Below are 21,235 nucleotides of genomic sequence, written 5' to 3' on the forward strand. Positions count from 1 at the left end.
CTGTCTCCGGATCTCCTGGTCTCACCATACCTGAATAATAATAAAACATATATTTTAAAATGGGGAGCTGTTATTGGGCTCCTCCAAAGGCCCCAAAAGATATCTTCAGGAGGTGGTACAAAATGTGTCTTTATAACACACTCATTGATATCATTTCCCCTTCTTTCTTGCCATATTTGTTTTTAAATCAGTAAGGTGGGAACAGAATTACCCAAAGAGCTAGGCCCTGATTAGTAACAGTTTGCCCAGTTTTCATTTATTCTTGAGATTCTAACTACAGATTTCTAAAGAAAAGTAACATATCCAATAGTTTATCAGTCAATCTGCATCTTAAGTGTAAAAAATTCTTAAGTGTTGTGAACATAAGAGAAATGTAACTCATGGTCCAAGCGTTCAAGAAGGTTATGGTACAGTGGGGAAGTAAAACTAGGAAATATTAAACAATTGAGATGATTTAGTGTTAAAGCAGTAGATTAAGTAAGGTATAATGGGAGTTAAGGAAAGGGAAGAACGGTTTGAAAGTAGCATGAGAGCTACATCTTAAAGGGTAAACTTAACTTGAAGAGGCAAAGAGGTGGGAGTATTCTTTGCAAGCCAATTCAAATTGGTTTAAGTCAAAACGGAAAAAAAAATTATTGTTTCTTATTACCAAAGAGATCAGTCATATGTAGATCGAGAAGCTCAATTATATCATCAGGAATCTGTCAGTTGCTGTTTCTTGGCTTTGTCGAGCACTACTTTTTCTAAAAGTTCCTGCTGAAGGTTCAGGCAAGGCTTACATTGGGCCAGCTTGGGTCATATGTTTTTTTTGTTTATTTTTTTAATAAAGTTATTTATTTATTTATTTATGGCTGAGTTGGATCTTTGTTGCTGCGCGCGGGCTTTCTCTAGTTGCAGCGAGCTGGGGCTACTCTTTGTTGCGGTGCGCAGGCTTCTCATTGCAGAGGCTTCTCTTGTTGAGGAGCACGGGCTCTAGGCACGTGGGCTTCAGTAGTTGTGGCTCACGGGCTCTAGAGCACAGGCTCAGTAGTTGTGGCACACAGACTCAGTAGTTGTGGTGCACAGGCTTAGTTGCTCTGCGGCATGTGGGATCTTCCCGGACCAGGGCTCGAACCCATGTTCCCTTCATTAGCAGGCAGATTCTTAACCACTGCACCACCAGGGAAGCCCTGGGTCATATATTCTTTATTGAACTGATTGCTGTGACCAAGGGGTCATGGTCCTCTGATTAGCCGGGCTTGGGTCACATGTTCACCCTAGAGCTGGCTGTGGAGTCAGCCACATGCAAACCTTTGGACCAAAGGTAAGGGTTTGATGATTCCCAAAGGAAATTCTGAACGATGTTACCAAAAGGTAAGATCAGTTCTGGACAGGAGAGTATAACAATCTTCGGCGTGGTGGGGGAATAACAGCATGAGCAGGGTGGAAAGGAAAGCAAAGACCCGTCTGACTATAATCCATATTAAGAAACAGAGGAAAATTTTGATAATTCAGGTGGCATAAAATTATTAGAACCTTTAAAAGTCAGACTGAAGAGATTGAATGACTCACTAAGCAGTGGAGATTCATTTTAGATTCTGAAGCAATAGAGTGATATGGTAAAAACAATATTACAGAACAATTAATCAGACAAGAGCCAGTAGCTAAACTGTTGTCAGGAAGACCAGATGAGGAGATTGTTCAAATAATCCTGAAAGGACATGATAAAGATTTATGCTAGACAGTAATAGTGAAAGGAAGAGATTAAGGTAAATCTAGATATTACTTTCCAAGGAAGAAAAGACTAAATTGAATACAGGGATGAAGAGAAGAATCAGAGGGGATGACAAAGGTTGTAGCTAGAGTTATAAAACTATTGCTAATAGAAATTTATAAGGAGAGTGGGTTTCCCTTTCTCCCAATGCCCCCGCCTGTTCTCTTAGCCTACAATTTCTTTCAGTAGCCTGGATATAGGCTGCTGAAGGGTCTAAGTACTGAAAGATTATGGTACCTAACTCCACCATCATATGTGATTCCATATAAAAATATTAAATGGTAAAATAAGCATAAGAAGTCCAACGGTCATGATTTGTCGAATGATGGTTTTTTTTACAATCACAAAATTTTCTCATTAGAAATTTACTGGTGACCTAAATGGGAATGAAATCCAAAAAACGTGATACATGTATACATATAGCTGATTCACTTTGCTGTACAGTAGAAACACACAACATTGTAAAGCAACTATACTCCAATAAAATTTTTTTAATTAAATTAAAAATAAAAGAAATTTACTTATTGATACCCTAATTCACATTTAGTTTATATAATCCAGCACTACTTGTTAGTAATTATGTACTTATTTTCACCCTCATCTTGAAAACACAAATTTTTAGACTTTTTTTTTTTTAAAGCAACTTTTAACAGTGCCCTAATACAGCTGAAATACTTCCCCCCCACCAAAGGAAATGAAAACAGGGTATCGAAGAGATATCTGCATTCCCATGTTCATAGCATCATTATTCACAATTGCCAAGACATACAAACAACCTAAGTGTCCTTCAACAGATGAATGGATAAAGAAGATGTGGTACACAAATACATATAAATAAGAATTCTGAAATTCTTATTTATAACTGTCAGCTGTTTAAAAAATAAAAGCTTATTTATATAATCTTAGTAATTAGGACTATTCAGTTGGGGGTACTAATTATACATAAGCAGAGGGAAGAGAAAAGAGGGAAGAGGAAAGATGAAAAGTTCATGAGGTAAAGCTATCTCTTGATGGGGGATGGGACTCACATTAGCATTCAGGCAAAGAGATTCATCTTCCCTTCTAGCTTCCCTTCTCTGGTCACTAGATCAGAGGATGGATTCCTCGTTTTAGGAAGCTAGAGAGATTCAATGATTTGGTGGATAGAATACAGAGACTGTGAGAATTACCGAAGGAGTAAAGTGTAGACTGGAGAAAGAAACCTAAGTAACGGCTCCTAATTTAAAAACTTGATTACTGGATTGATGGAGCATGCAATTGGAGTCATACTTGAATGTCTTGTCACTAACCTTCCACTGCTACAAATTTTAGACATTTTCTCTAAGTAACTAATATTTAAATAATGAATAAAAATAAATTTAAATAATAACAAATATTTAATGAACACACATTCTGTGCCAGATTACTATGTTAAATGTAAAGCATTTGCATGGGTTAAAAATTTAATCTCCACAGCAAATTTATAAAGTAAATTGATCATTATCATTATCTCTACTTTATGAACAAGGTGACTAAGCCTCAACATAGATAATAATTTGCTTGAGGTCACAGAGCTAGATTTGATTCTGCTCTATGTGATGGACACTAAGCCCTGGTTTTCACTGCCACATTATACTCTCTTCCAAATAAATAATCTCTTAAATTTCTTATAGCTGGGTGACAATGCTCAGGCCTGAAAAACCAAGATTGTTATTGCTAAAGGAGGGGCAGTGGGAAATTGGGAGGCTTTCTCTGCCACATTCAATAAATCAGCACAGTTTTTCCTCTACTGTTGGAACAGATCACTGTTTCTTCAGCTGAGCACCAGATGAAGTAACTGGCTTGCATTTAGGGGGTGTATTTTCTAAAGAGTGAACCACATTTAGCATTGTGGGATGCTCATACTATATGTGTATGTGAGGCACTAGTGGGAGATCGTATAAATTCATGTGTTATCCCATGGTACCTGCCAAACGTACATTCATTTTCTGTCTTTCTGCCTCTCTTTCTCCCTTTCCTCCTTCCAGCTATCCCTCTCTCCCTCTCTACTAAACTTCTATAGTTAATTGGAATTTGTTGTAATAGCATATGATTTTTCTTCTGGTCTCTTTTTCTTTTTTTTAATATTTATTTATTTGGTTGCACCGGGTCTTAGTTGTGGCACATGGGCTCCTTAGTTGTGGCAGGCAGGCTCCTTAGTTGTGGCTCACCGGCTCCTTAGTTGTGGCATGAACTCTTAGTTGCAGCATGCATGTGGGATCTAGTTCCCTGACCAGGGATCGAACCCCGGCCCCCTGCATTGGGAGCATGCAGTCTTAACCACTGCGCCACCAGGGAAGTCCCCCTGGTCTCTCTCTTTTTTTTTTTTTTTTTTTGCGGTACGCGGGCCTCTCACTGTTGTGGCCTCTCCCGTTGAGGAGCACAGGCTCCAGACATGCAGGCTAAGTGGCCATGGCTCACGGGCCCAGCCGCTCCGCGGCATGTGGGATCTTCCCGGACCAGGGCACGAACCCATGTCCCCTGTATCAGCAGACGGACTCTCAACCAATGCGCCACCAGAGAAGCCCTCTGGTCTCTTTTTTATCTACCTTTTGAAATAATTTTTCACTTTGTAAAAGTTACAAGAGTGGTACAGAGAGTTTTCGTATTCTCTCCACCCAGCTTCCTCTCATGTTAACATCTTGCTTAATCATAGTACAATGATCAAAACTAAGAAGTTGGTACGGTAGCATTAACTACAGAATTTATATGAATTTAATCAGTTTTTCCACTTACGTCCTTCCACTGGTCCAGAATCCAATCCAGGATGTAGCATTGCATTTACTCATCATGCCTCCTTTGTCTTCTCCAGTTTGTCACAGCTCCTCAGTCTTTCTTTTCCTTTCATGATCTTGACACTTTGGAAAAGTACTGATCATTTGTTTTGTAAAATGGCCCTCAACTGGGCTTATCTCATGTTTAGATTGAGGCTCTGCATTTTTGGCAAGAATACCGCAGATGTGATGAGCCCTTCCCAGTGCACCATGTTGGGGAGTACATGATGTAAGTGGCATGTTTTTAATCAAAGGAGTGGCCTGATAAAATCTACAGCTTTGAAAGATAACTCTGACAGTGAGGTGCAGAGTAAACAGGAGTGAAGGAAGGTTGTTGTCAAGATACCAATTAAGGGGTGGTTGTAATAGACTAGGCAGGGCATGAAGGTAGTCTGAACAAAGGCTGTGGCTGTAGGGATGGGGGTGAAAGTCTGAATATGAGATTCCCAAAGTAAAATGAATAGGATTTGGGGAGTTGTTTCCATGAGTGAAATGAGGTGAGAGAGGAACTGAGGATAATTACTAGGATATTAGGATATCAGGTAGATGGTTGACTCCATTATCAATTGGTGGCCAAGATCTTTGTAATTCAGATCCCCTAATAAGATTTACAAAAAAAATAATATGCTGGTGTGTGGCTGTAATAAGAGGTTATTTGCATGTTTGTGACAAAAAGATACAGAAAGAGGGGAAGAAAGAGATCTTGGGCCATTTATTTACTCCTGTTTTCAAGTTTCAGGTTTGGAAATTCAGCGTCTTTGCTCTGTATCTATGAGTGAGAGAGAAGTCAGCATCTCATCACAGCCCTCATTTTCACTGGGTAAAAGGGACTTTTCATACATACTTGACAAATATTTGTGGAATAGTGCATGAAAGAGTTAGTATGTCTGAGTCAGGGGCAAGGGAGACAACAGAATGTGATGGAAGCCACTGCAAATTGTCTCATGGCCAGAAGTATTTCAAATAAACTAGCTCTGGTCTTAACCTGGAACAGTGAAGCCAAGATGGAAATTCAAGATGAAAGCAGTGAAGTTTAACCTTTCTTGCTCATTTCTATGTTAGAGATAGAAGAGAGGAAGAAACCTTGGATTTTCCTAGTGTTGGAGCTTCCACTGACCTAAAAGCTGACCTCACAGTGTATCATGGAGCGAAGAAGGGAGTTTAGCTGATTTGAAGCCAATGGATTATAATTACATGTTAAACATTCATACGTCCCAATAAAACAGAGGTTTTTAACTGGGCTGCACATAAGGTTTTTAACTGGGCTGCATATAAGGTTTATCTGCAGAGCTTTAAAAAACTACAGATGCCCAAGACCCATCCCAAATGATTCTGGTACAGAAGCCATATTATTCAGAATTTCTTTGACTGAAAGCAGCAAAAAATCAACTCAAATCAGCCTCAGCCACAATTTGGAGTGAGTTGTGAATTATTATCTATGCTGCATAACAAATTAACCAACTCAAACCTTAGCAGCTTAAAACACACCTTTTACAGTTTATGTTGATCAGGATTTGGGGGGTGGCCTAGCTGGGGGTTCTGCCTCAGGGTCTTCCACGAAGTTGAAATCAAGGTGTCAATTGGGCTTCAGTCATCCAAAGGCTTGACTGGGGTTGGAGAACCCACTTCCAAGGTGGCTCCGTTACATGGCTGGCAAACCATTTTGCCACACAGGTTTTTTGCACAGGGCTGCTTGAGTCTTCTCACAATTTATTGCCTGGTTTTCCCCAGATCAAGCAATCCGAGAGAACAAGGCTGAAGCAGCTTGATACGATTTTATGGCTCGGATGAAGGTGTCTTTGAGTAGGAGGAGGGGGATCATCACAGGTGGGATGTCTATTGCCGCAAAGGCTGAGGACCATCCTAGAGCAAACATACTATATGTTCCAACACACCCATTCATTGTTTATAGGGTGAAAATGATTAAAATGAGTATCAAGGGAAGGCTTGAAGGGGAAAGTATAATAATTTTAAAAACCTCAAGGGTTATGACTCACCTCTAACTGTGGAAATAGACTTAGATCTGTCTTAATAAGCCTTTAACATTTGCAGATCCCTTTAGAGTTTCTCGGATGATTTCATAACATCTTATTTGATCTTAAGAACAATGTTAGGTTTGTAGGCTGGCGTCAGGAAGATTGGGACTGAAAGACAGAGCTAATAATAGTGAACACCCACCAGATGCCAGGCATTTGACTAGATACTTCATATTCATAAACTTTTTAACCAAATGCCATGAGGTCAATATTAGTAATTTCAATTTTGAGGGAGGCTTAGCTTCCTTGGGCTCAGAGAAGTTAAATGACATGCCCATAGCTGAGCATTGGAGCCAGAAGGAGAACACAGATTTTCCTTCTCACAGTCCTACATGCTTTCCACTTGGCTGCTTCCCTTTCCAGCATAACAACCACTGCTGCTACTTTCTCCACATGCTACATCCTTGACTTAACCTTCATCTTATGGTACCATGGGACTCCCCAAAAGACAGAGGACTCAATAATTGCAGGCCGGTGCAGGGGGGGTGGTGGTGGGATGAATTGGGAGATTGGGATTGACATATATACACTAATATGTATAAAATGGATAATTAATAAGAACCTGCTGTATAAAAGAATAAATAAAATAAAATTCAAAAAAAAATTGCAGGCCCAGACTTATAGTACCCTAAGAATGGTGTTTTTTTGGTTTTGTTCTGCCTTGTTATTTTGGTGACCACTTCATTACAAGCCTATTGGAATGAAAAAAGAAAGGCAGAGAGAAAATATATTGAACAAGTAAAGATACCTAGTTTGCAGTTTATACTGAAAAAATCCAATTCTCTAGGAATGTCTACCTTTGTTTGATTTTTATTAAAAATCTGTCTCCAAAGCAGACAACTTGAGTGGCCACAAATAACATCTTGGCATCTCATTTTCCTTTGTTGTCAAGTTGGGTAATATTTCTTAAGGTTGGCCTAACTTTCATGGGTGTGGAAGGATAGGTGGCATGAAAGATAAGATGTACTTTGTGTTCCTACATGTGTTTGAGTGAAAGAAATGATTTTCAAGAGGTAAACATCATCTCTATTACTAACGGCCTCAAAGTTCTAACTGTTCTTCTAACTTATAAATATGCAATTACACCTCCATGTTGTTTGTGGCTTACTAAAAGCAATGTGCAATAGTATTACATGAGATAATCCAAAATAGATGTCAAGTCTCCCACCAAATAAATCTGCTATTTTTAGCAGCTGTAGGCTAGCTAGGCAATATGTCCTCCATCCAATATTGTCAGGGTAATCATAGCACCTTTTCCGAGCTCTGTACAACCTTTGCTTCAGTAAGGACCACATCAAAACAGAGATCTGGAGGTTCTCTCCTCTTACATATCCTGTATATCCTGGCTTACAGGATACTAAGCCAGTCATATCTTCAATGAAGTTTTATCCCTTAACCCCCTCATTCCAGTCCTACCAGTCGGGTACTCAAGCATTCCTGTTATTATGGCAGAGTATAATAATTAAGAGCATGAAATTGGAAATCAAATTTGGATTTGGCTCTGCCACTACTTGTACGGCCTTGAGCAAGTTATTTTACCTCTTTGTGCCTCAGTTCCTTCATCTGAAAAATAATACTATCTTCTAGTAGGATTTAATGAGTATTAAATGAGATAATATTAGGGAGTTTAGAATGATGCCAGGTATATGGTAAGCACTCTACAGCTGATACCTATTTTTATCATTGCATGTATTTTTCATGAAGCTAGGTTACCTCCTAAAAATTTGAAGACTCAGGCAACTGATTGTTTAACCAGTGGGTCAAATAAACATTTATATGCTGCCTACTGTAAATAGTATTATTGAACTAGACAGAGAAGACATGAAGATCAGCATAGACCTAAACAAAGTAGCTTTAAGTGTTGATGTCATGAATCCCTGATGCCTTTCTGCCTTATTCTACCACATCCCCCATTTTTAAAACAGGGAAAGGGACAAAAAGTGATTACCAGGGGAAGCAAGTTCCAGCAGAGTCTCCTGCTGGGTCTTTTACAGGCTTGGGGGAGAAAGGGGGGTGGGTAGAGAGGGAGAAGGTGCATAGCAACTCACTCACAAAGATAAGCTCAATAAGTGTGTTGAACATGGAGTCTTGAGTTGAGTTGCTACAGATTCCAGGTCTCTGTCAGCCTCCTATTTTGTTGACATCTGTGATATTATAATAAAGTGAGCACAGAATGGTCCAAAGTTAGAAGGCTACTCTGATTGGTTCTTGGATTTTTAACTATGAAGGCCTTTCATAGTGTATAAATGGGGTGGCCAAGAACTGCAAAGGTATAGTTGCAAGCTAAGCACAATGACAACAGCAAGCCGAGTCCCAGAGTTTCAGGACTAGCCTCATAATACAGAGTAGCTCGGTGATTCACTATTTGGGGTCATAAAGTCTTGGGTTCCAAACCTGGTTCCAACAAATGTTAGCAGTGTGACTCTGGGTAGTTACTTTATCTTTCAAAGCCTCAGATTTATACAGTTGTCATGAGAATTAAAGTAATGTATGTAAGGTACTGTCAAAACATACTTCCCAAAAAGTTAAAAACATGACTCTCATACAAATATAAAGTGAGCATGCGTCAAAGATTCATTTCACATGTTAATGAGAGAACTGACAAGATGGTTTAAAGAAAACTGGAGAGAGCAAAGTATTTACAGTGGCTAAAGAAAAAGGCTTGAAAAAGCTGGCTAATTTAGATACAAGACTGTTTAATGTACAGGGCAATAAAACTGTAACTTCTGGGGTTGTCTTCGTTACCAGATAAATAATTTGCATCTCTAGCGAACAAATTTCATTTTCATGACAATCAGTTGTTCCCAAGTGGGGGTAATTTCTTTTTCCAGGGGACATTTGGCAATGGCTGAAGACATTTTTGGTTGTTATAGCTGGGGGGTGAGGGTGTGTGTGAGTGCTGCTGGCATCTAGCGGGTAGAGAACAGGCATGGTCCTAAACATCCTTCAACATACAGGACATCCCTCCCCCCCGCAAAAAAGAATTTTCCAGCCCCCAATCCCCATAGTGCTGAGGTTGAGAAACCCTGTGTATCAATTTCTACAAGTTAACATCTACTCTTATGAAATTTAAAATATCCTAATCAAGAGAAAATAGCGAGTCAAACAAAGATACACACTCCCAGAGAACTGGCTAAGGTAGGTTGGCTAGAAAATGCTTAGATAACTCTGAAAGGGCATGCAGTAGCCCTTTTGCCTATTTCCCGGTTTTGGAAAGTTTTCTTGACAATACTTGACACGATACCTGAAACATGGTAGGTGTTCAGTAAAGGTTAGTTATTTCTATAAATTTATAGGCCACTAGATAGAAGTCCAAATGCCCATACAGTAAAATAAATACCATACTTTTACAGAAGCATCGTCATTGTTGGAAATTTTTTTCCTGTTGGATTTTTTCATCATGGTCACTTTGAAGTTTTAAGGAAGTCCTCCAATATAACCTTCAGACTAACAGATGATAGATCTATTAAAAAAGACAAATCATGTTTAAAAAATTTCCTGAAAGCCTCATTCAAAAAACTAAGCCCCTCCTCCTGCATGAAAAACTTATTGTCAAATTGAGAATATCCAAGATATCCTTAGGAAATTCATTTAAAGTCTGCTATAGAAAGGATAGTAAGGTAAAGATCATAGAATTGCAGACCGTGGCCCTTTTTATTGGCCAAAATGTGTATGTGTGATTTTTGGTTTTTTTTTGACATTTTAAAAATTGAAGCATAATTGACGTACAATAGTATATTAGATTCAGGTGTACAACATAGTGATTTAATATTTATATACATTACAAAATGGTAACCACAATAAACCTAGTTACCATCTGTTACCATACAAATTTATTACAATATTATTGACTGTATTCCTTATGCCATACATTACAAAGGTAAAAAAAGAAAAAAAAGCAGCCACGCAATTGCCCAAATTTGTCTTGTATAAATCAGTTGAATAGTATATCCAGTGGTTGTATCTATCAGTCTGAGTCCAAAGGAAGAGGTTTTATTCCCCCCCCACCCCTTCCCCCCTTATTAATGACAGCCAGATCTTGTTGGAGAAGGCACTGCCATGGCTCACTGAGTGTCAAGGAAGCAGCTGTGGTGAAATGCTGGCAAAACTTGCTGGAAATCTATCCCCTGGAATTTTGGGGAAATCCACCCTCTAGGGTGCCATGGAAAAGCTGTTCCCCAGTAGGTGTCTCACCAGAGACACTCTGCTGCATTGCCAACCCACAGGAACCTAAAAGCAAAATCCTTTTCCTGCAACGGCTCTCCAGTGCCCTCTATTGACAATGCTTAACATTGTTCCACTTGGCAAAGGAAAACTAGAAGGCCCAGATTCATTTTCACAGAAAAAGCAAAAACGGAGAATTTGGAGCTAAGAGTGAATAAAATCAGTAACTGATGCAAGAGTTATTCTGTAATATTTTTAGGAGCTGACAATATTGATAATTTCAGTCTGGTAGTGTCTGAATAACAGCCAGTTTGGGTCCTCCTGGGCCTGCAAGGTGCTTATTTGCCCACTATAGAGCAGTAATTCCTCCTGGGCCCTGAGTAGGCAATATCGACATCACCTGGGAACTTGTTAGAAATGCAGATTCTAGCACCCTACCCCAAACTAACTGAACCAGAAACTCTGGGGTTGGGGACCAGCAATCTCTGTTTTAATAAACCCTGCAAAGGATTCTGGTGCATGCTAAGATTTGAGAACCACTGTTATAACAGTAAGTTCTAGGAACTTGCTGTGCAGACACAGAAAGGAGAGTCAATAAGGATTTATTTGTACAAGTTTTAGTCTCTATTTATTTATTTATTTATTTAGGCTGCTTTGGGTCTTCGTTGCTGTGCGGGCTTTCTCTAGTTGCAGCAAGGGGGGGCTACTTCTTGTTGCGGTGCACAGGCTTCTCATTGCAGTGGCTTCTCTTTGCTGTGGAGCATGGGCTCTAGGCACGTGGGCTTCAGTAGTTGTGGCACATGGGCTTAGTTGCTCCGCAGCATGTGGGATCTTCCTGGACCAGGGGTTGAACCCGTGTCCCCTGCACTGGCAGGCAGATTCTTTTTTTTTTTTTTTTTTTTTTTTTTGCGGTACGCGGGCCTCTCGCTGTTGTGGCCTCTCCCGTTGCGGAGCACAGGCTCCGGGCGTGCAGGCTCAGTGGCCATGGCTCACGGGCCCAGCAGCTCCGCGGCATGTGGGATCTTCCCGGACTGGGGCACGAACCCGCGTCCCCTGCATCGGCAGGCAGACTCTCAACCACTGCGCCACCAGGGAAGCCCCGGCAGGCAGATTCTTAACCACTGCACCACCAGGGACATCCTTAGTCTCAATTTTTAATCTTGAAGAAGACAACCGAACTTCTCTGGGATCTGGAAGCTAGCACGGAAAATAATATTTTAATCTCTACTTTTACATTGATGATGTGTTTCTGGACTCGTGGACATGAATGCATCAGCTATGCTCACTTTGGTAAGAAACTCTGTTTTTGATGTTCTCTTATCTGCAGGTCATGCTGCCTTGATGCGGGCCCCAAAGCTGCTATTGCAATTTTCATCTGTTTCTGTGTGTACACAGAAGTGGAGAGTAATGCTCATTCTACATTTTCCATACCCTTGCTTTTCCCTAGGTCTCCACCATGCCTGCAGTTACTGGAAGAACAGCTAGAGCCACAAACCTAAGGTCAGCATAGCAGACAGTGGCATGGAGCTCACATTAGCTCATCACTGCTCCTTGCCCCTCAGATAACCTCATGAGTTGGCTTGCCTCCTTGACAAAGCTCCAATAGCCCAAAACAGAAAGGTTCATTTTCCTGACACAGCCTTTGCCTTTACAATTTGCTCCCTTCGAAGGAAAGATGGTGAGATGTATGCTAGCAAGATATTTTTCTGCCGCTTTTTGCTTTAAAATGAAAAATATATGTGTGCATGTTTGTGTGGTGTAGGGATTATGTCTTGGCCCTGGTCCTGCCAATAACTAGCTGCATGGGGTTGGGCAGGTCACCAACTCTGGCTCTAATTTCCACACATAAATATAGAGCATTAGACAAGCTGATACTGCTCCAACATTTTATGATTCTATGCAGTACCACAAGCGTATTCTTAAAAGGTAACTTGGTGGGCTTGAATCTCACCCTTTACTGTAACAGTCCGTGCATGAGGCCCTCTTCTAAATTCCCTCCTCTGGGTTTAACATTAAGCACAATGAAACCTTCCTACAGCAAATTCATCCTAAAGGGATTGAGGTTATTTATACATAGAAAGTGAAGTCTTCAGCAGATTTGCTCCTTTTCAATAAATAAAGAGCATGTGTCTTTCTAAACAGATATCTATCCCATTAACTGCTTTGATAAGAGTAACTAAATGTGAAAGCACACACTGGAAATGAAGCACTAGTATTCTTTATTTCAAATTCCTGATTTGTTTCTCACTCATAGTAGTAAGCAAAAATGTTTACTTCTTCCCAAAATGATTTGAACGTTTACATTTTTAATGTTTGTTAAAGTTTTTTTTTTTTCTCAAGATAAAGAGTCTTTCTCTGACCTGTTTTCACATGCTAAAATGGGGGAAATGACCATCAAGTATGATGCTTCTCAATCAACAATTGCCCTCTGTGGGGGATGGTATTTCAGAAATTCTTGGAAAAAATAAAGTTTGAAAAGTCATATCTAGACTTTTACACTAAAAAAAAATAATAATCCTCTTGGTTTTTTTTTTTTTTTTTTTTTTTTTTTTTGCCATACGCGGCCTCTCACTGTTGTGGCCTCTCCCGTTGCGGAGCACAGGCTCCAGACGCGCAGGCTCAGCGGCCATGGCTCACGGGCCCAGCCGCTCCGCAGCATGTGGGATCTTCCCAGACCAGGGCACGAACCAGCGTCCCCTGCATCGGCAGGCAGACTCTCAACCACTGCACCACCAGGGAAGCCCGATCCCCTTGTTTTGATAACACAAATTACATCTATCTAAGCTTGCAAAAATCAGAGCCAGAAAAAAGCAGAAAAAAGTTTGTGGTAATACTTGCTGTTGCTTACCTATTTTCTCCTCCTTCCTTAGTAAAAGCTTTTTCTTCCCCGTGGCAACATCCCCAGGCAATGAAACACAATGAGCTCAAACCTCTCAGAACGCCTCTTCCCAGCCTCTCTTTCAGTGAGAAGTGGCCATGGAGGGAGTTCTGGCTGTTGGGGTCACTGCTGGGTGATTCTGGAAGGCCTGCGGCTGGCTGTGCGTCCTCTACCCAACTTCCTGCCTTTATAATTGACACTGTGCTGTGAGTTTCTGCTGCCTTCCTGTGACCTCCTGGGGTAGCTCCACAGCCAAGGATGAAAGACCCTGGCTTTTCCATAACACTTTCAAGTTGCTAAATATCAGAAAAACAGGTCTTCAATATGTAATATTGGGGACTTACCCTAAAAAGTTATTTATAGTTTATCTGAAATTCAAATTTAACTGTATGCCCTCTAATTTTCTTTTTGTTTTTTTCCCCCCTAAATCTGACAACTCTAACCCTAACCCTAACTCTAACTCTAACCCATAATTCTTGGTTATGTAAAAATAATAAACCCCAATAAGCTACTATTAGTCAAGTAACATGTTGCTTGCATGTGAACTCATTCCTGACATAGTAGTAATTTATAACAAGTACCCAACATTTATTGTGTTCATTATGTGCCAGACACTGTGCTAGTTAGCAGGGGTGTGTTTGTAATTAAGTCACAGAGGTAGGTCCTGCCTTCAAGCAGCTTGCAGTCTAGCTGGAGAGACAGCCACTAAATGAGTGATTCTGTAAGCAGCAGCATAACTACAATTGTGATTAACGCTTTGAAGGAAAAGTAGAACTTTGAGAGCACCTATGAGGGTGGGGCAAGGAGGAGGGAATCCTCTGAGAAGCAGCATCTTCTGAGAGAGGAGGAGGAGTTAGCAGACTAATTGGAGGGAAGGGTTGCAGAAGTTTGCTCTAAGTATCTCGGGAGCAGCACGTGAGCCCGCTGTGAAGCAGGAAGGGTCCTGGTAATTTTGAAAAGAGGAGGTCCCAATGGCTGAACAGCAGTGAGTCGAGTGACTGGAAATGAGGGTAGAGAGGCACTCATAAACTAGATCAGGGAGTGTCTTGGGGGCCATATGAAGGATTGGGAACTTTATCCTTACTTTCCACTAAACCCACACTAAGCACTGTTGATATCCCCTTCTTATAGAGAGGAAGTATAGATTTTCAATGGTTTGATCAAAGACATATAGCTATTAAAAGGAAGAACTGTAATTTGAGCCCAGATTTTTTTTTTTTTCAGTGTGTGTGACCGAAAAACCCCCTAGTCATCCCTGAGTGTAAGCTAGTTACAAATTTCTAAGTTCTGAGTGCTGATCAGATGAGTCTGTAGAGAATGTTTAAAGTTAATGTAAGAATATATTTTATATTTGTAAGGACTGAGAGGGTGTGAGCAATCTATCTACTATTAATAAATAACAAGTTGATCACTAATTTAAATTCCAGCATTGAATGAGGCCTCAAAAAAATGATACGATTATACAGATCTCCTATTGTGTTTTTCAATGAAAGCTCCCCTGTATTACTTATCACTGAAGTAACTGTAACTTATTTCTGTTATTTTAGACCAATGGTTTGACAAAAACAAAATAAAACATGCACATAAAAAACCTTATTTGTAACGAAGTCTCAACATAAGTGACACAAATGATTCAGTGGCTTCAGACACATATAAAAAACAGTAACAGCGGCAACAAGGACAAAGCACAAAAAAGGGCTTCCCTGGTGGCGCAGTGGTTGAGAGTCCGCCTGCCGATGCAGGGGACACGGGTTCATGCCCCAGTCCGGGAGGATCCCACATGCGCAGAGAGGCTGGGCCCGTGAGCCATGGCCGCTGAGCCTGCGCGTCCGGAGCCTGTGCTCTGCAACAGGAGAGGCCACAACAGTGAGAGGCCCGCGTACCGCAAACAAAACAAAACAAACAAACAAAAAAACACAAAAAAGATACTGTTGCAAATTGTTGGTTTATTCAATATGATTACCAATATGACTACTCCTGGTAATCCCATTATTTGCAGGAGGTGGGCATTGGTATGGGATGGTAACCAATATTTTTAAAAAATTAAAAATAGAAAAATATCAAGAGTACATTGTATGTGAGGTAAATATTTTATAATTCTTGATATGATACATGCAACACATATAGATACATACACACAAACACACACATCAATAGATTACATATATACTGGATTGTGATCTATATCTTATTCCTTACTCCGGGTCCCATTCAGAAGAGTTTGACAATCACTGGTCTAGAGAAACTGACTCACTCTTTGGGGGCTATGCTATATCTTGCACTTCCTGGAGTAAGAACAAAGTTAAGGTAAATTCCTGTCCATTGTCATGGATAACTACTTACTTTTCCATGTATTAAGGAAATCATGTGTGATAGAACAAACAGAGAAACAAATAAACAAAACAACAGGCTGTCATCGTACTGAAGTACACATTGTATCTTGGTTAACGTTCTTGCATAGATTCCTTTGAATTTCCTAATTCACTCCAGGAAGGATTCAGTGCATTCCAACTTTACGCTGTCACTTGCAAACCTGGGGAATAATTATAAATAGAAAAGAAATTAATGGAGAATTCCAATTGTCATTTCACACTAACATCTAAGGATGTTAAGATTACAGGGGTTCTGGGGCAAGAAATGGTGGTTTTCTGTAAAGAACTAAATAGAGTCCAAGTCTCATTCATTTAATCCTTGTGTTAGATTTAAGCCTATTTTCAGCTATCAGATATCTAATATGATTTGCAATTGGTATAATAATCCTTGACTTCAAGGAATGAAATAATTTGAGAACTAGAAGAATAACACAAAAGGTGGCTGGTACAGTAGAATTCTTGTTTTGGAATGTTATCCTTGGTTCGAGGAAAGAAGTATTCTTACCTTCAATGTTTATTTTTTTAATATTTTTTATTTTTTTAAAGTAAGGAAGCCTTGCTGAATACTTAGTGACTTTGGCTTAGAAACTCAGTGATAAGCCTACCGCATTCTTATTACACATCTCATGCTGGAAAAGCACACCTATTTTAGGATACTATTTAATCTTTGAAGCATGTAAAATATAAAAATGATGATACTCTTTGACCAAGCAAGTGCTACTTCTGAAAAATCTTAATATAATTCAAGAAGAAGAAAACCAGTAATCTGTGCAGATATTTTTATCGCATGTTATTTGCCAATGTAAAAAGCTTTCTAACAACACAAAATATCCAACAATTGGGAAATGGTTCAATAATTTTATTAATTTGGATATTATACTTTATAATTATACTACTATTACTTTATAACTGGAAACTATTTTAAATTCAATATAGAAAAATATCCCAAATTCATTTTATTAAATTTTTATTTTACAATGTTTGTTCCTTTGATTTGACATCTTTCTTCCATAGCAAGATGTCACTGTCAGGTCTTATAATTTACTTTTAACGAGCAAAACAGAACTCAGCCTTGAATCCTTCAACTGGGAGAACTATTTAGTTTTATTCAGTTTCATTACATAATGGACTCTATAAAGCTTATTAAATATTAAATACTAATTTAAAAACAAAAGTAAGCATGGCAATTAACTATGTAAACCATGTAACCATATAAAAGACTGATGTGAATAGCAAAAACGTTGGATATGTACTTATCAAAATGTTAACAGTGATGATTGGTGGGAATATAGGTGATTATTTTCTCCCTAAAAGATTAAAATTAAAAAAAATATATTATGTTTTTATAATGAGATGAAAACAAACATTTTATTTAAAGGGAGTTTGAATGTTCCTGGTAGCTAGAGCTGCCTTGTCATAGGGAGAATAGGTAATGATTAAATTTTGCCTCAAAGTCTGGATTTAAATAAGGATTAAACATATTACTTTATAAACTTACTCTCCTGGGTTATTTGTTTCATTACTAATTAAATTCAATCTTTGCTGTTTGCCTTTCATTATTATTACTTAATCACAATTATGATTCTATATGCTTAGAATAGAAAATTAGTTAAAGAGTTTATGAGATGCTATCAAAAGCTTGAGGTGTAGTCGACTGAAACATTTGAAAGGTCTCCTGGCTAGCTCAGACCCATACTGAGGGTTAAACCAGGCTATGCTGAGGATCCCTCCAGGCTGGCTTTGGCAGGTACTGTGGTTGGAAGAACTGGGAAATGTGATGTATTATATAAATAATGCAGTAACTTATTTACACAACTGGAAAAAATGAACATAGATCTTGGAGGTAGGAAAAGCTGATCTTCTTTGGATTTTACGTCTTTTCTAACATTTTGCTATTACTTTTTTCTTTTTAAGCTTTATGCAATATCTTGAACACAAGCAAGATAGCCTTACAAAGGAATACTTCCTTACAAACCTCTAGGGTGTAGGCAAGGAAAGAGGAGGGTGTCACACACATGGAAATGTACTTTGCTGTGGGCTTTCAGCCCATCAAAACATGCCAGCTATTCTTGGGCCTTGGACCAGATGGCACAAGCTGGCACTTGGTATGGAATTAGGTGCAATTTGCCTGAGCTACACGATCAAGGCTCCTTCATTTTTTAAATAAATAAATTTATTTAGTTAGTTAGTTGCGGCGAGTGGGGGCTACTCTTCATTGCAGTGCATGGGCTTCTCATTGCGGTGGCTTTTCTTGTTGCGCAGCACAGGTCCTAGGCACGCGGGCTTCAGCAGTTGTGGCACGAGGGCTCTAGACCGCAGGCTCAGTTGCGGCTCAGGGGCTTAGTTGCAGCTCAGGGGCTTAGTTGCGGCTCAGGGGCTTAGTTGCTCCGCGGCATGTGGGATCTTCCCAGACCAGGGGTCGAACCCATGACCCCTGAATTGGCAGGCGGATTCTTAACCACTGTGCTATCAGGCAAGTTCCAAGGCTCCTTTACTTTTATCAGCAGGTGGATCATAAGGGCAAACTTCAGTGTATCCACTTATGCTGGCGCCTGAGCTTCATTATGGGAGGCCTATCAGAGTAACAGATGGCAGAGGTGAGCAGGCATACCTGAGCAGGCAAGGATTTTTTGTTTTTTAAACATCTTTATTGGAGTATAATTGCTTTACAGTGGTGTGTTAGTTTCTGCTTTATAACAAAGTGAATCAGCTCCTGGCAAGGATTTTAAGTTCCACTTAAAGGAAGAAATTTTAATATGGTCCTGAAATTTCTTTAAATAGGTTCATGTCTACATGAAGGGCTGATCCTGAAATTGGGAGTGTGTCAGGATCAATGAGCTGCCTGGCTGGGCTTAGACTGCTAGTCAGATAGGAATTTACTGAGGGCATAGGAGATCTAATTCTTATTGAGAGATTTTGAGATTTGGACTGGGGGATTTGTTTCTCACCAAAAGAGCATGTAATATTCTTCACTGCCAAAGTGACACACACTGTCATCTCTTGAGCCGGCTGATGACTGCATTTTGTATGTTAGCCATGAAAACCCTTTTAGTTCAAACAGTTCCAATGAAACAGCTAGATCTATAGTTTTGTTTTCCCAGCACACTTTGTCATCCTTCTTCTTCTGGTTTCTACCTCCTGCCCTGCTTTCCCTTGGGGAATTTCTCCCCTTAAGTCAGGAGGTCTTACGAGGGGTACTCAATTACAAGATGAGTACATGATCCAGTCCTAGCCATTCAGAATAAACCATCTCCCCAGGCATAGTGACTGGTTTAGCAAAAGTCATGTGACCCAAGCAGGACCAATCAAAATCTTTCCTGGGACTTTTCTGCTGGGCTAAAATGGAAAACTGCTTTAAAAAATGTCCAAAATAAAGAATTTTAAACACATGCAAAACTAGTGAGAATAATATATAGACCCCCTGTACTCAACACCCAGCTTCAACATTTATCAACTCACAGACAATCTTGAAAAAGAATAAACTGTCTTTTTACTGGGGCTGTTGGACCTAGGAGGATGGTGTTGCCAAAAGACATCATATCTGTCAGTGGAGAGAGACTGACTTCAAAATATACCCAAACAGAAAATGAAACTGAGGCAAAACCATGAGGACCTCATTTGAGCTCCTTAATACAGCTGAGCCTGAAGCCACTGCCACTCCTGTACTTTCTTTCTGCTTAAGCCAGATTTAAGATTTCTGTCACTTGCAAAATGTATTGTCTGATATGAAAACCTTGAAGAAACACTCAGTAAGTAATTTTTAAAATTTTTTGTTTATTTTGGGAAATAGAATTTATGAAAAATCTTTAGGAGGAATAAATGAGAAAGGGAACTTTATACATATTAAAAGAAGATCACCAGCATTTTAACTTCACTAGGCTCAAAGGATAATTTCAGTCCTATTGAAATAACAGCCATCTACTAAAAATTTTAAACTAAATAACATAAATATCATTAAGAGATATAACAAAGGGTGAATATTTTCACCCTTAAAAAAAAACTCACAAAGTAATCAAGTCCCTAAACCCATTCAGAGTGTCTGATTCTGTACTATCTTCAAAGCAATGCATGAATAGATACAATCACTCCTACATTAGCTGCCTGGTATACCATTCTTGGGTATGTAATGAACTATTTCTCCTGGCTGCTCCTTCACAATCCACTTTGATTGGACAATACTTACACTTTTGCTTTGCTAGTTCTTGTATTAGGTCTTCATACACTTGTGAAAAGAGGTCCTCTTCAGATTTTGTTCCATCTAGGTAAACTGAGAAGGGGAAAAGAGAGCAGTTTAAATGCTAGCAGGCTTATTAATACAGGATGCTTACTCTGGCACTTGGCATCTCTTGAGAACACCAATAGGTTTAACCAAAGAACCCAGGAACATAACTTAAAAAGAAATAAATAGCCATTAAAGAGAGAAATATATCACAGCCAGGTACAACGGGTAAGAAATTGTGACTTATTGCAGAGAAAATTCAAACTAGCTGATGTGAAAATTAAAAAAGAAAGAAACAGAGTTAAGTGGCGCTGTGCATATGGCACTTTAGGAGTACTGAAGAGGTCCCTTCTCAAAACAATCATTTATGGAATTCCCTGGCAGTCCACTGGTTAGGACTCCAGGTTCAATCCTGGTCCGGGAACTAAGCTCCCACAAGCTGCACAGCATGGCAAAAAAAAAAAAAAAAAAAGGAAAGAAAGAAAGAAAAAGAAATCACTTAAGGGAGTAGTTCTTGAACTTACTTATACATCAGGATCACCTGTGAAGCTTCTTAAACCATGGAGGGGTCTGAGTTCACATGTGTACTGAATCTGAATTCTCCAGGCCCATGAGATATATATTTTTAACAAAACTGGCATAGTCAGTTTGGGATAAAAAGTAGAACTTATGTAGGTTAAAGGAAAGAAAGGGCCTTCTAGTCAGAAAACTGCAGAGGTAGGGAGGTAGGAGGAACTTTGTCTGTTAAGGAAAAGATGCTCAGTTTGGAAAGGCTAGAATGTGGGGAGGCAGGAACAGTATAGAGATGAGATTTTAGAGCTGTGCCTTAGTCTTTAGTGGCCTTGAGGTCTGGCTGTTTGGATTTTATACTGAAGGGCTGGAGAATCTTTGAACGTATTTAAGCAAGGTAGGAGCATGGTTGGATTTGCATTTTAGATGGAGAGAGAGAGAGAGGGGTAGTAAGAAGACATCCCTGCAACCAATGGTCCATGTTGGAAGTGGTGTGGCCAGAATGTCACGA

At 39.5% G+C, this 21,235-nt stretch overlaps 1 protein-coding gene across 1 annotated transcript in view; it reads right to left on the reverse strand.

Annotated features, from left to right (window-relative positions):
• Positions 1-15,549: 15,549 nt before the first annotated feature.
• The window catches only part of NMRK1 (nicotinamide riboside kinase 1), a 33,628-nt gene continuing 27,942 nt past the window's right edge, over positions 15,550-21,235 (reverse strand). Inside the window, exons 8-9 of the mRNA XM_081236654.1 lie at positions 20,179-20,262; positions 15,550-16,156 (exon numbers count right to left, since the gene is read on the reverse strand). Of these exons, the coding sequence (XP_081092780.1) occupies positions 16,137-16,156; positions 20,179-20,262 (104 nt within the window). The 3' untranslated portion in view covers positions 15,550-16,136. The remainder of the gene's footprint in view (positions 16,157-20,178; positions 20,263-21,235) is intronic.

The sequence above is a fragment of the Mesoplodon bidens genome (genome assembly GCF_964165515.1).
Source record: "Mesoplodon bidens genome assembly, chromosome: 6".
In the NCBI taxonomy this organism is placed as follows: domain Eukaryota; kingdom Metazoa; phylum Chordata; class Mammalia; order Artiodactyla; family Ziphiidae; genus Mesoplodon; species Mesoplodon bidens.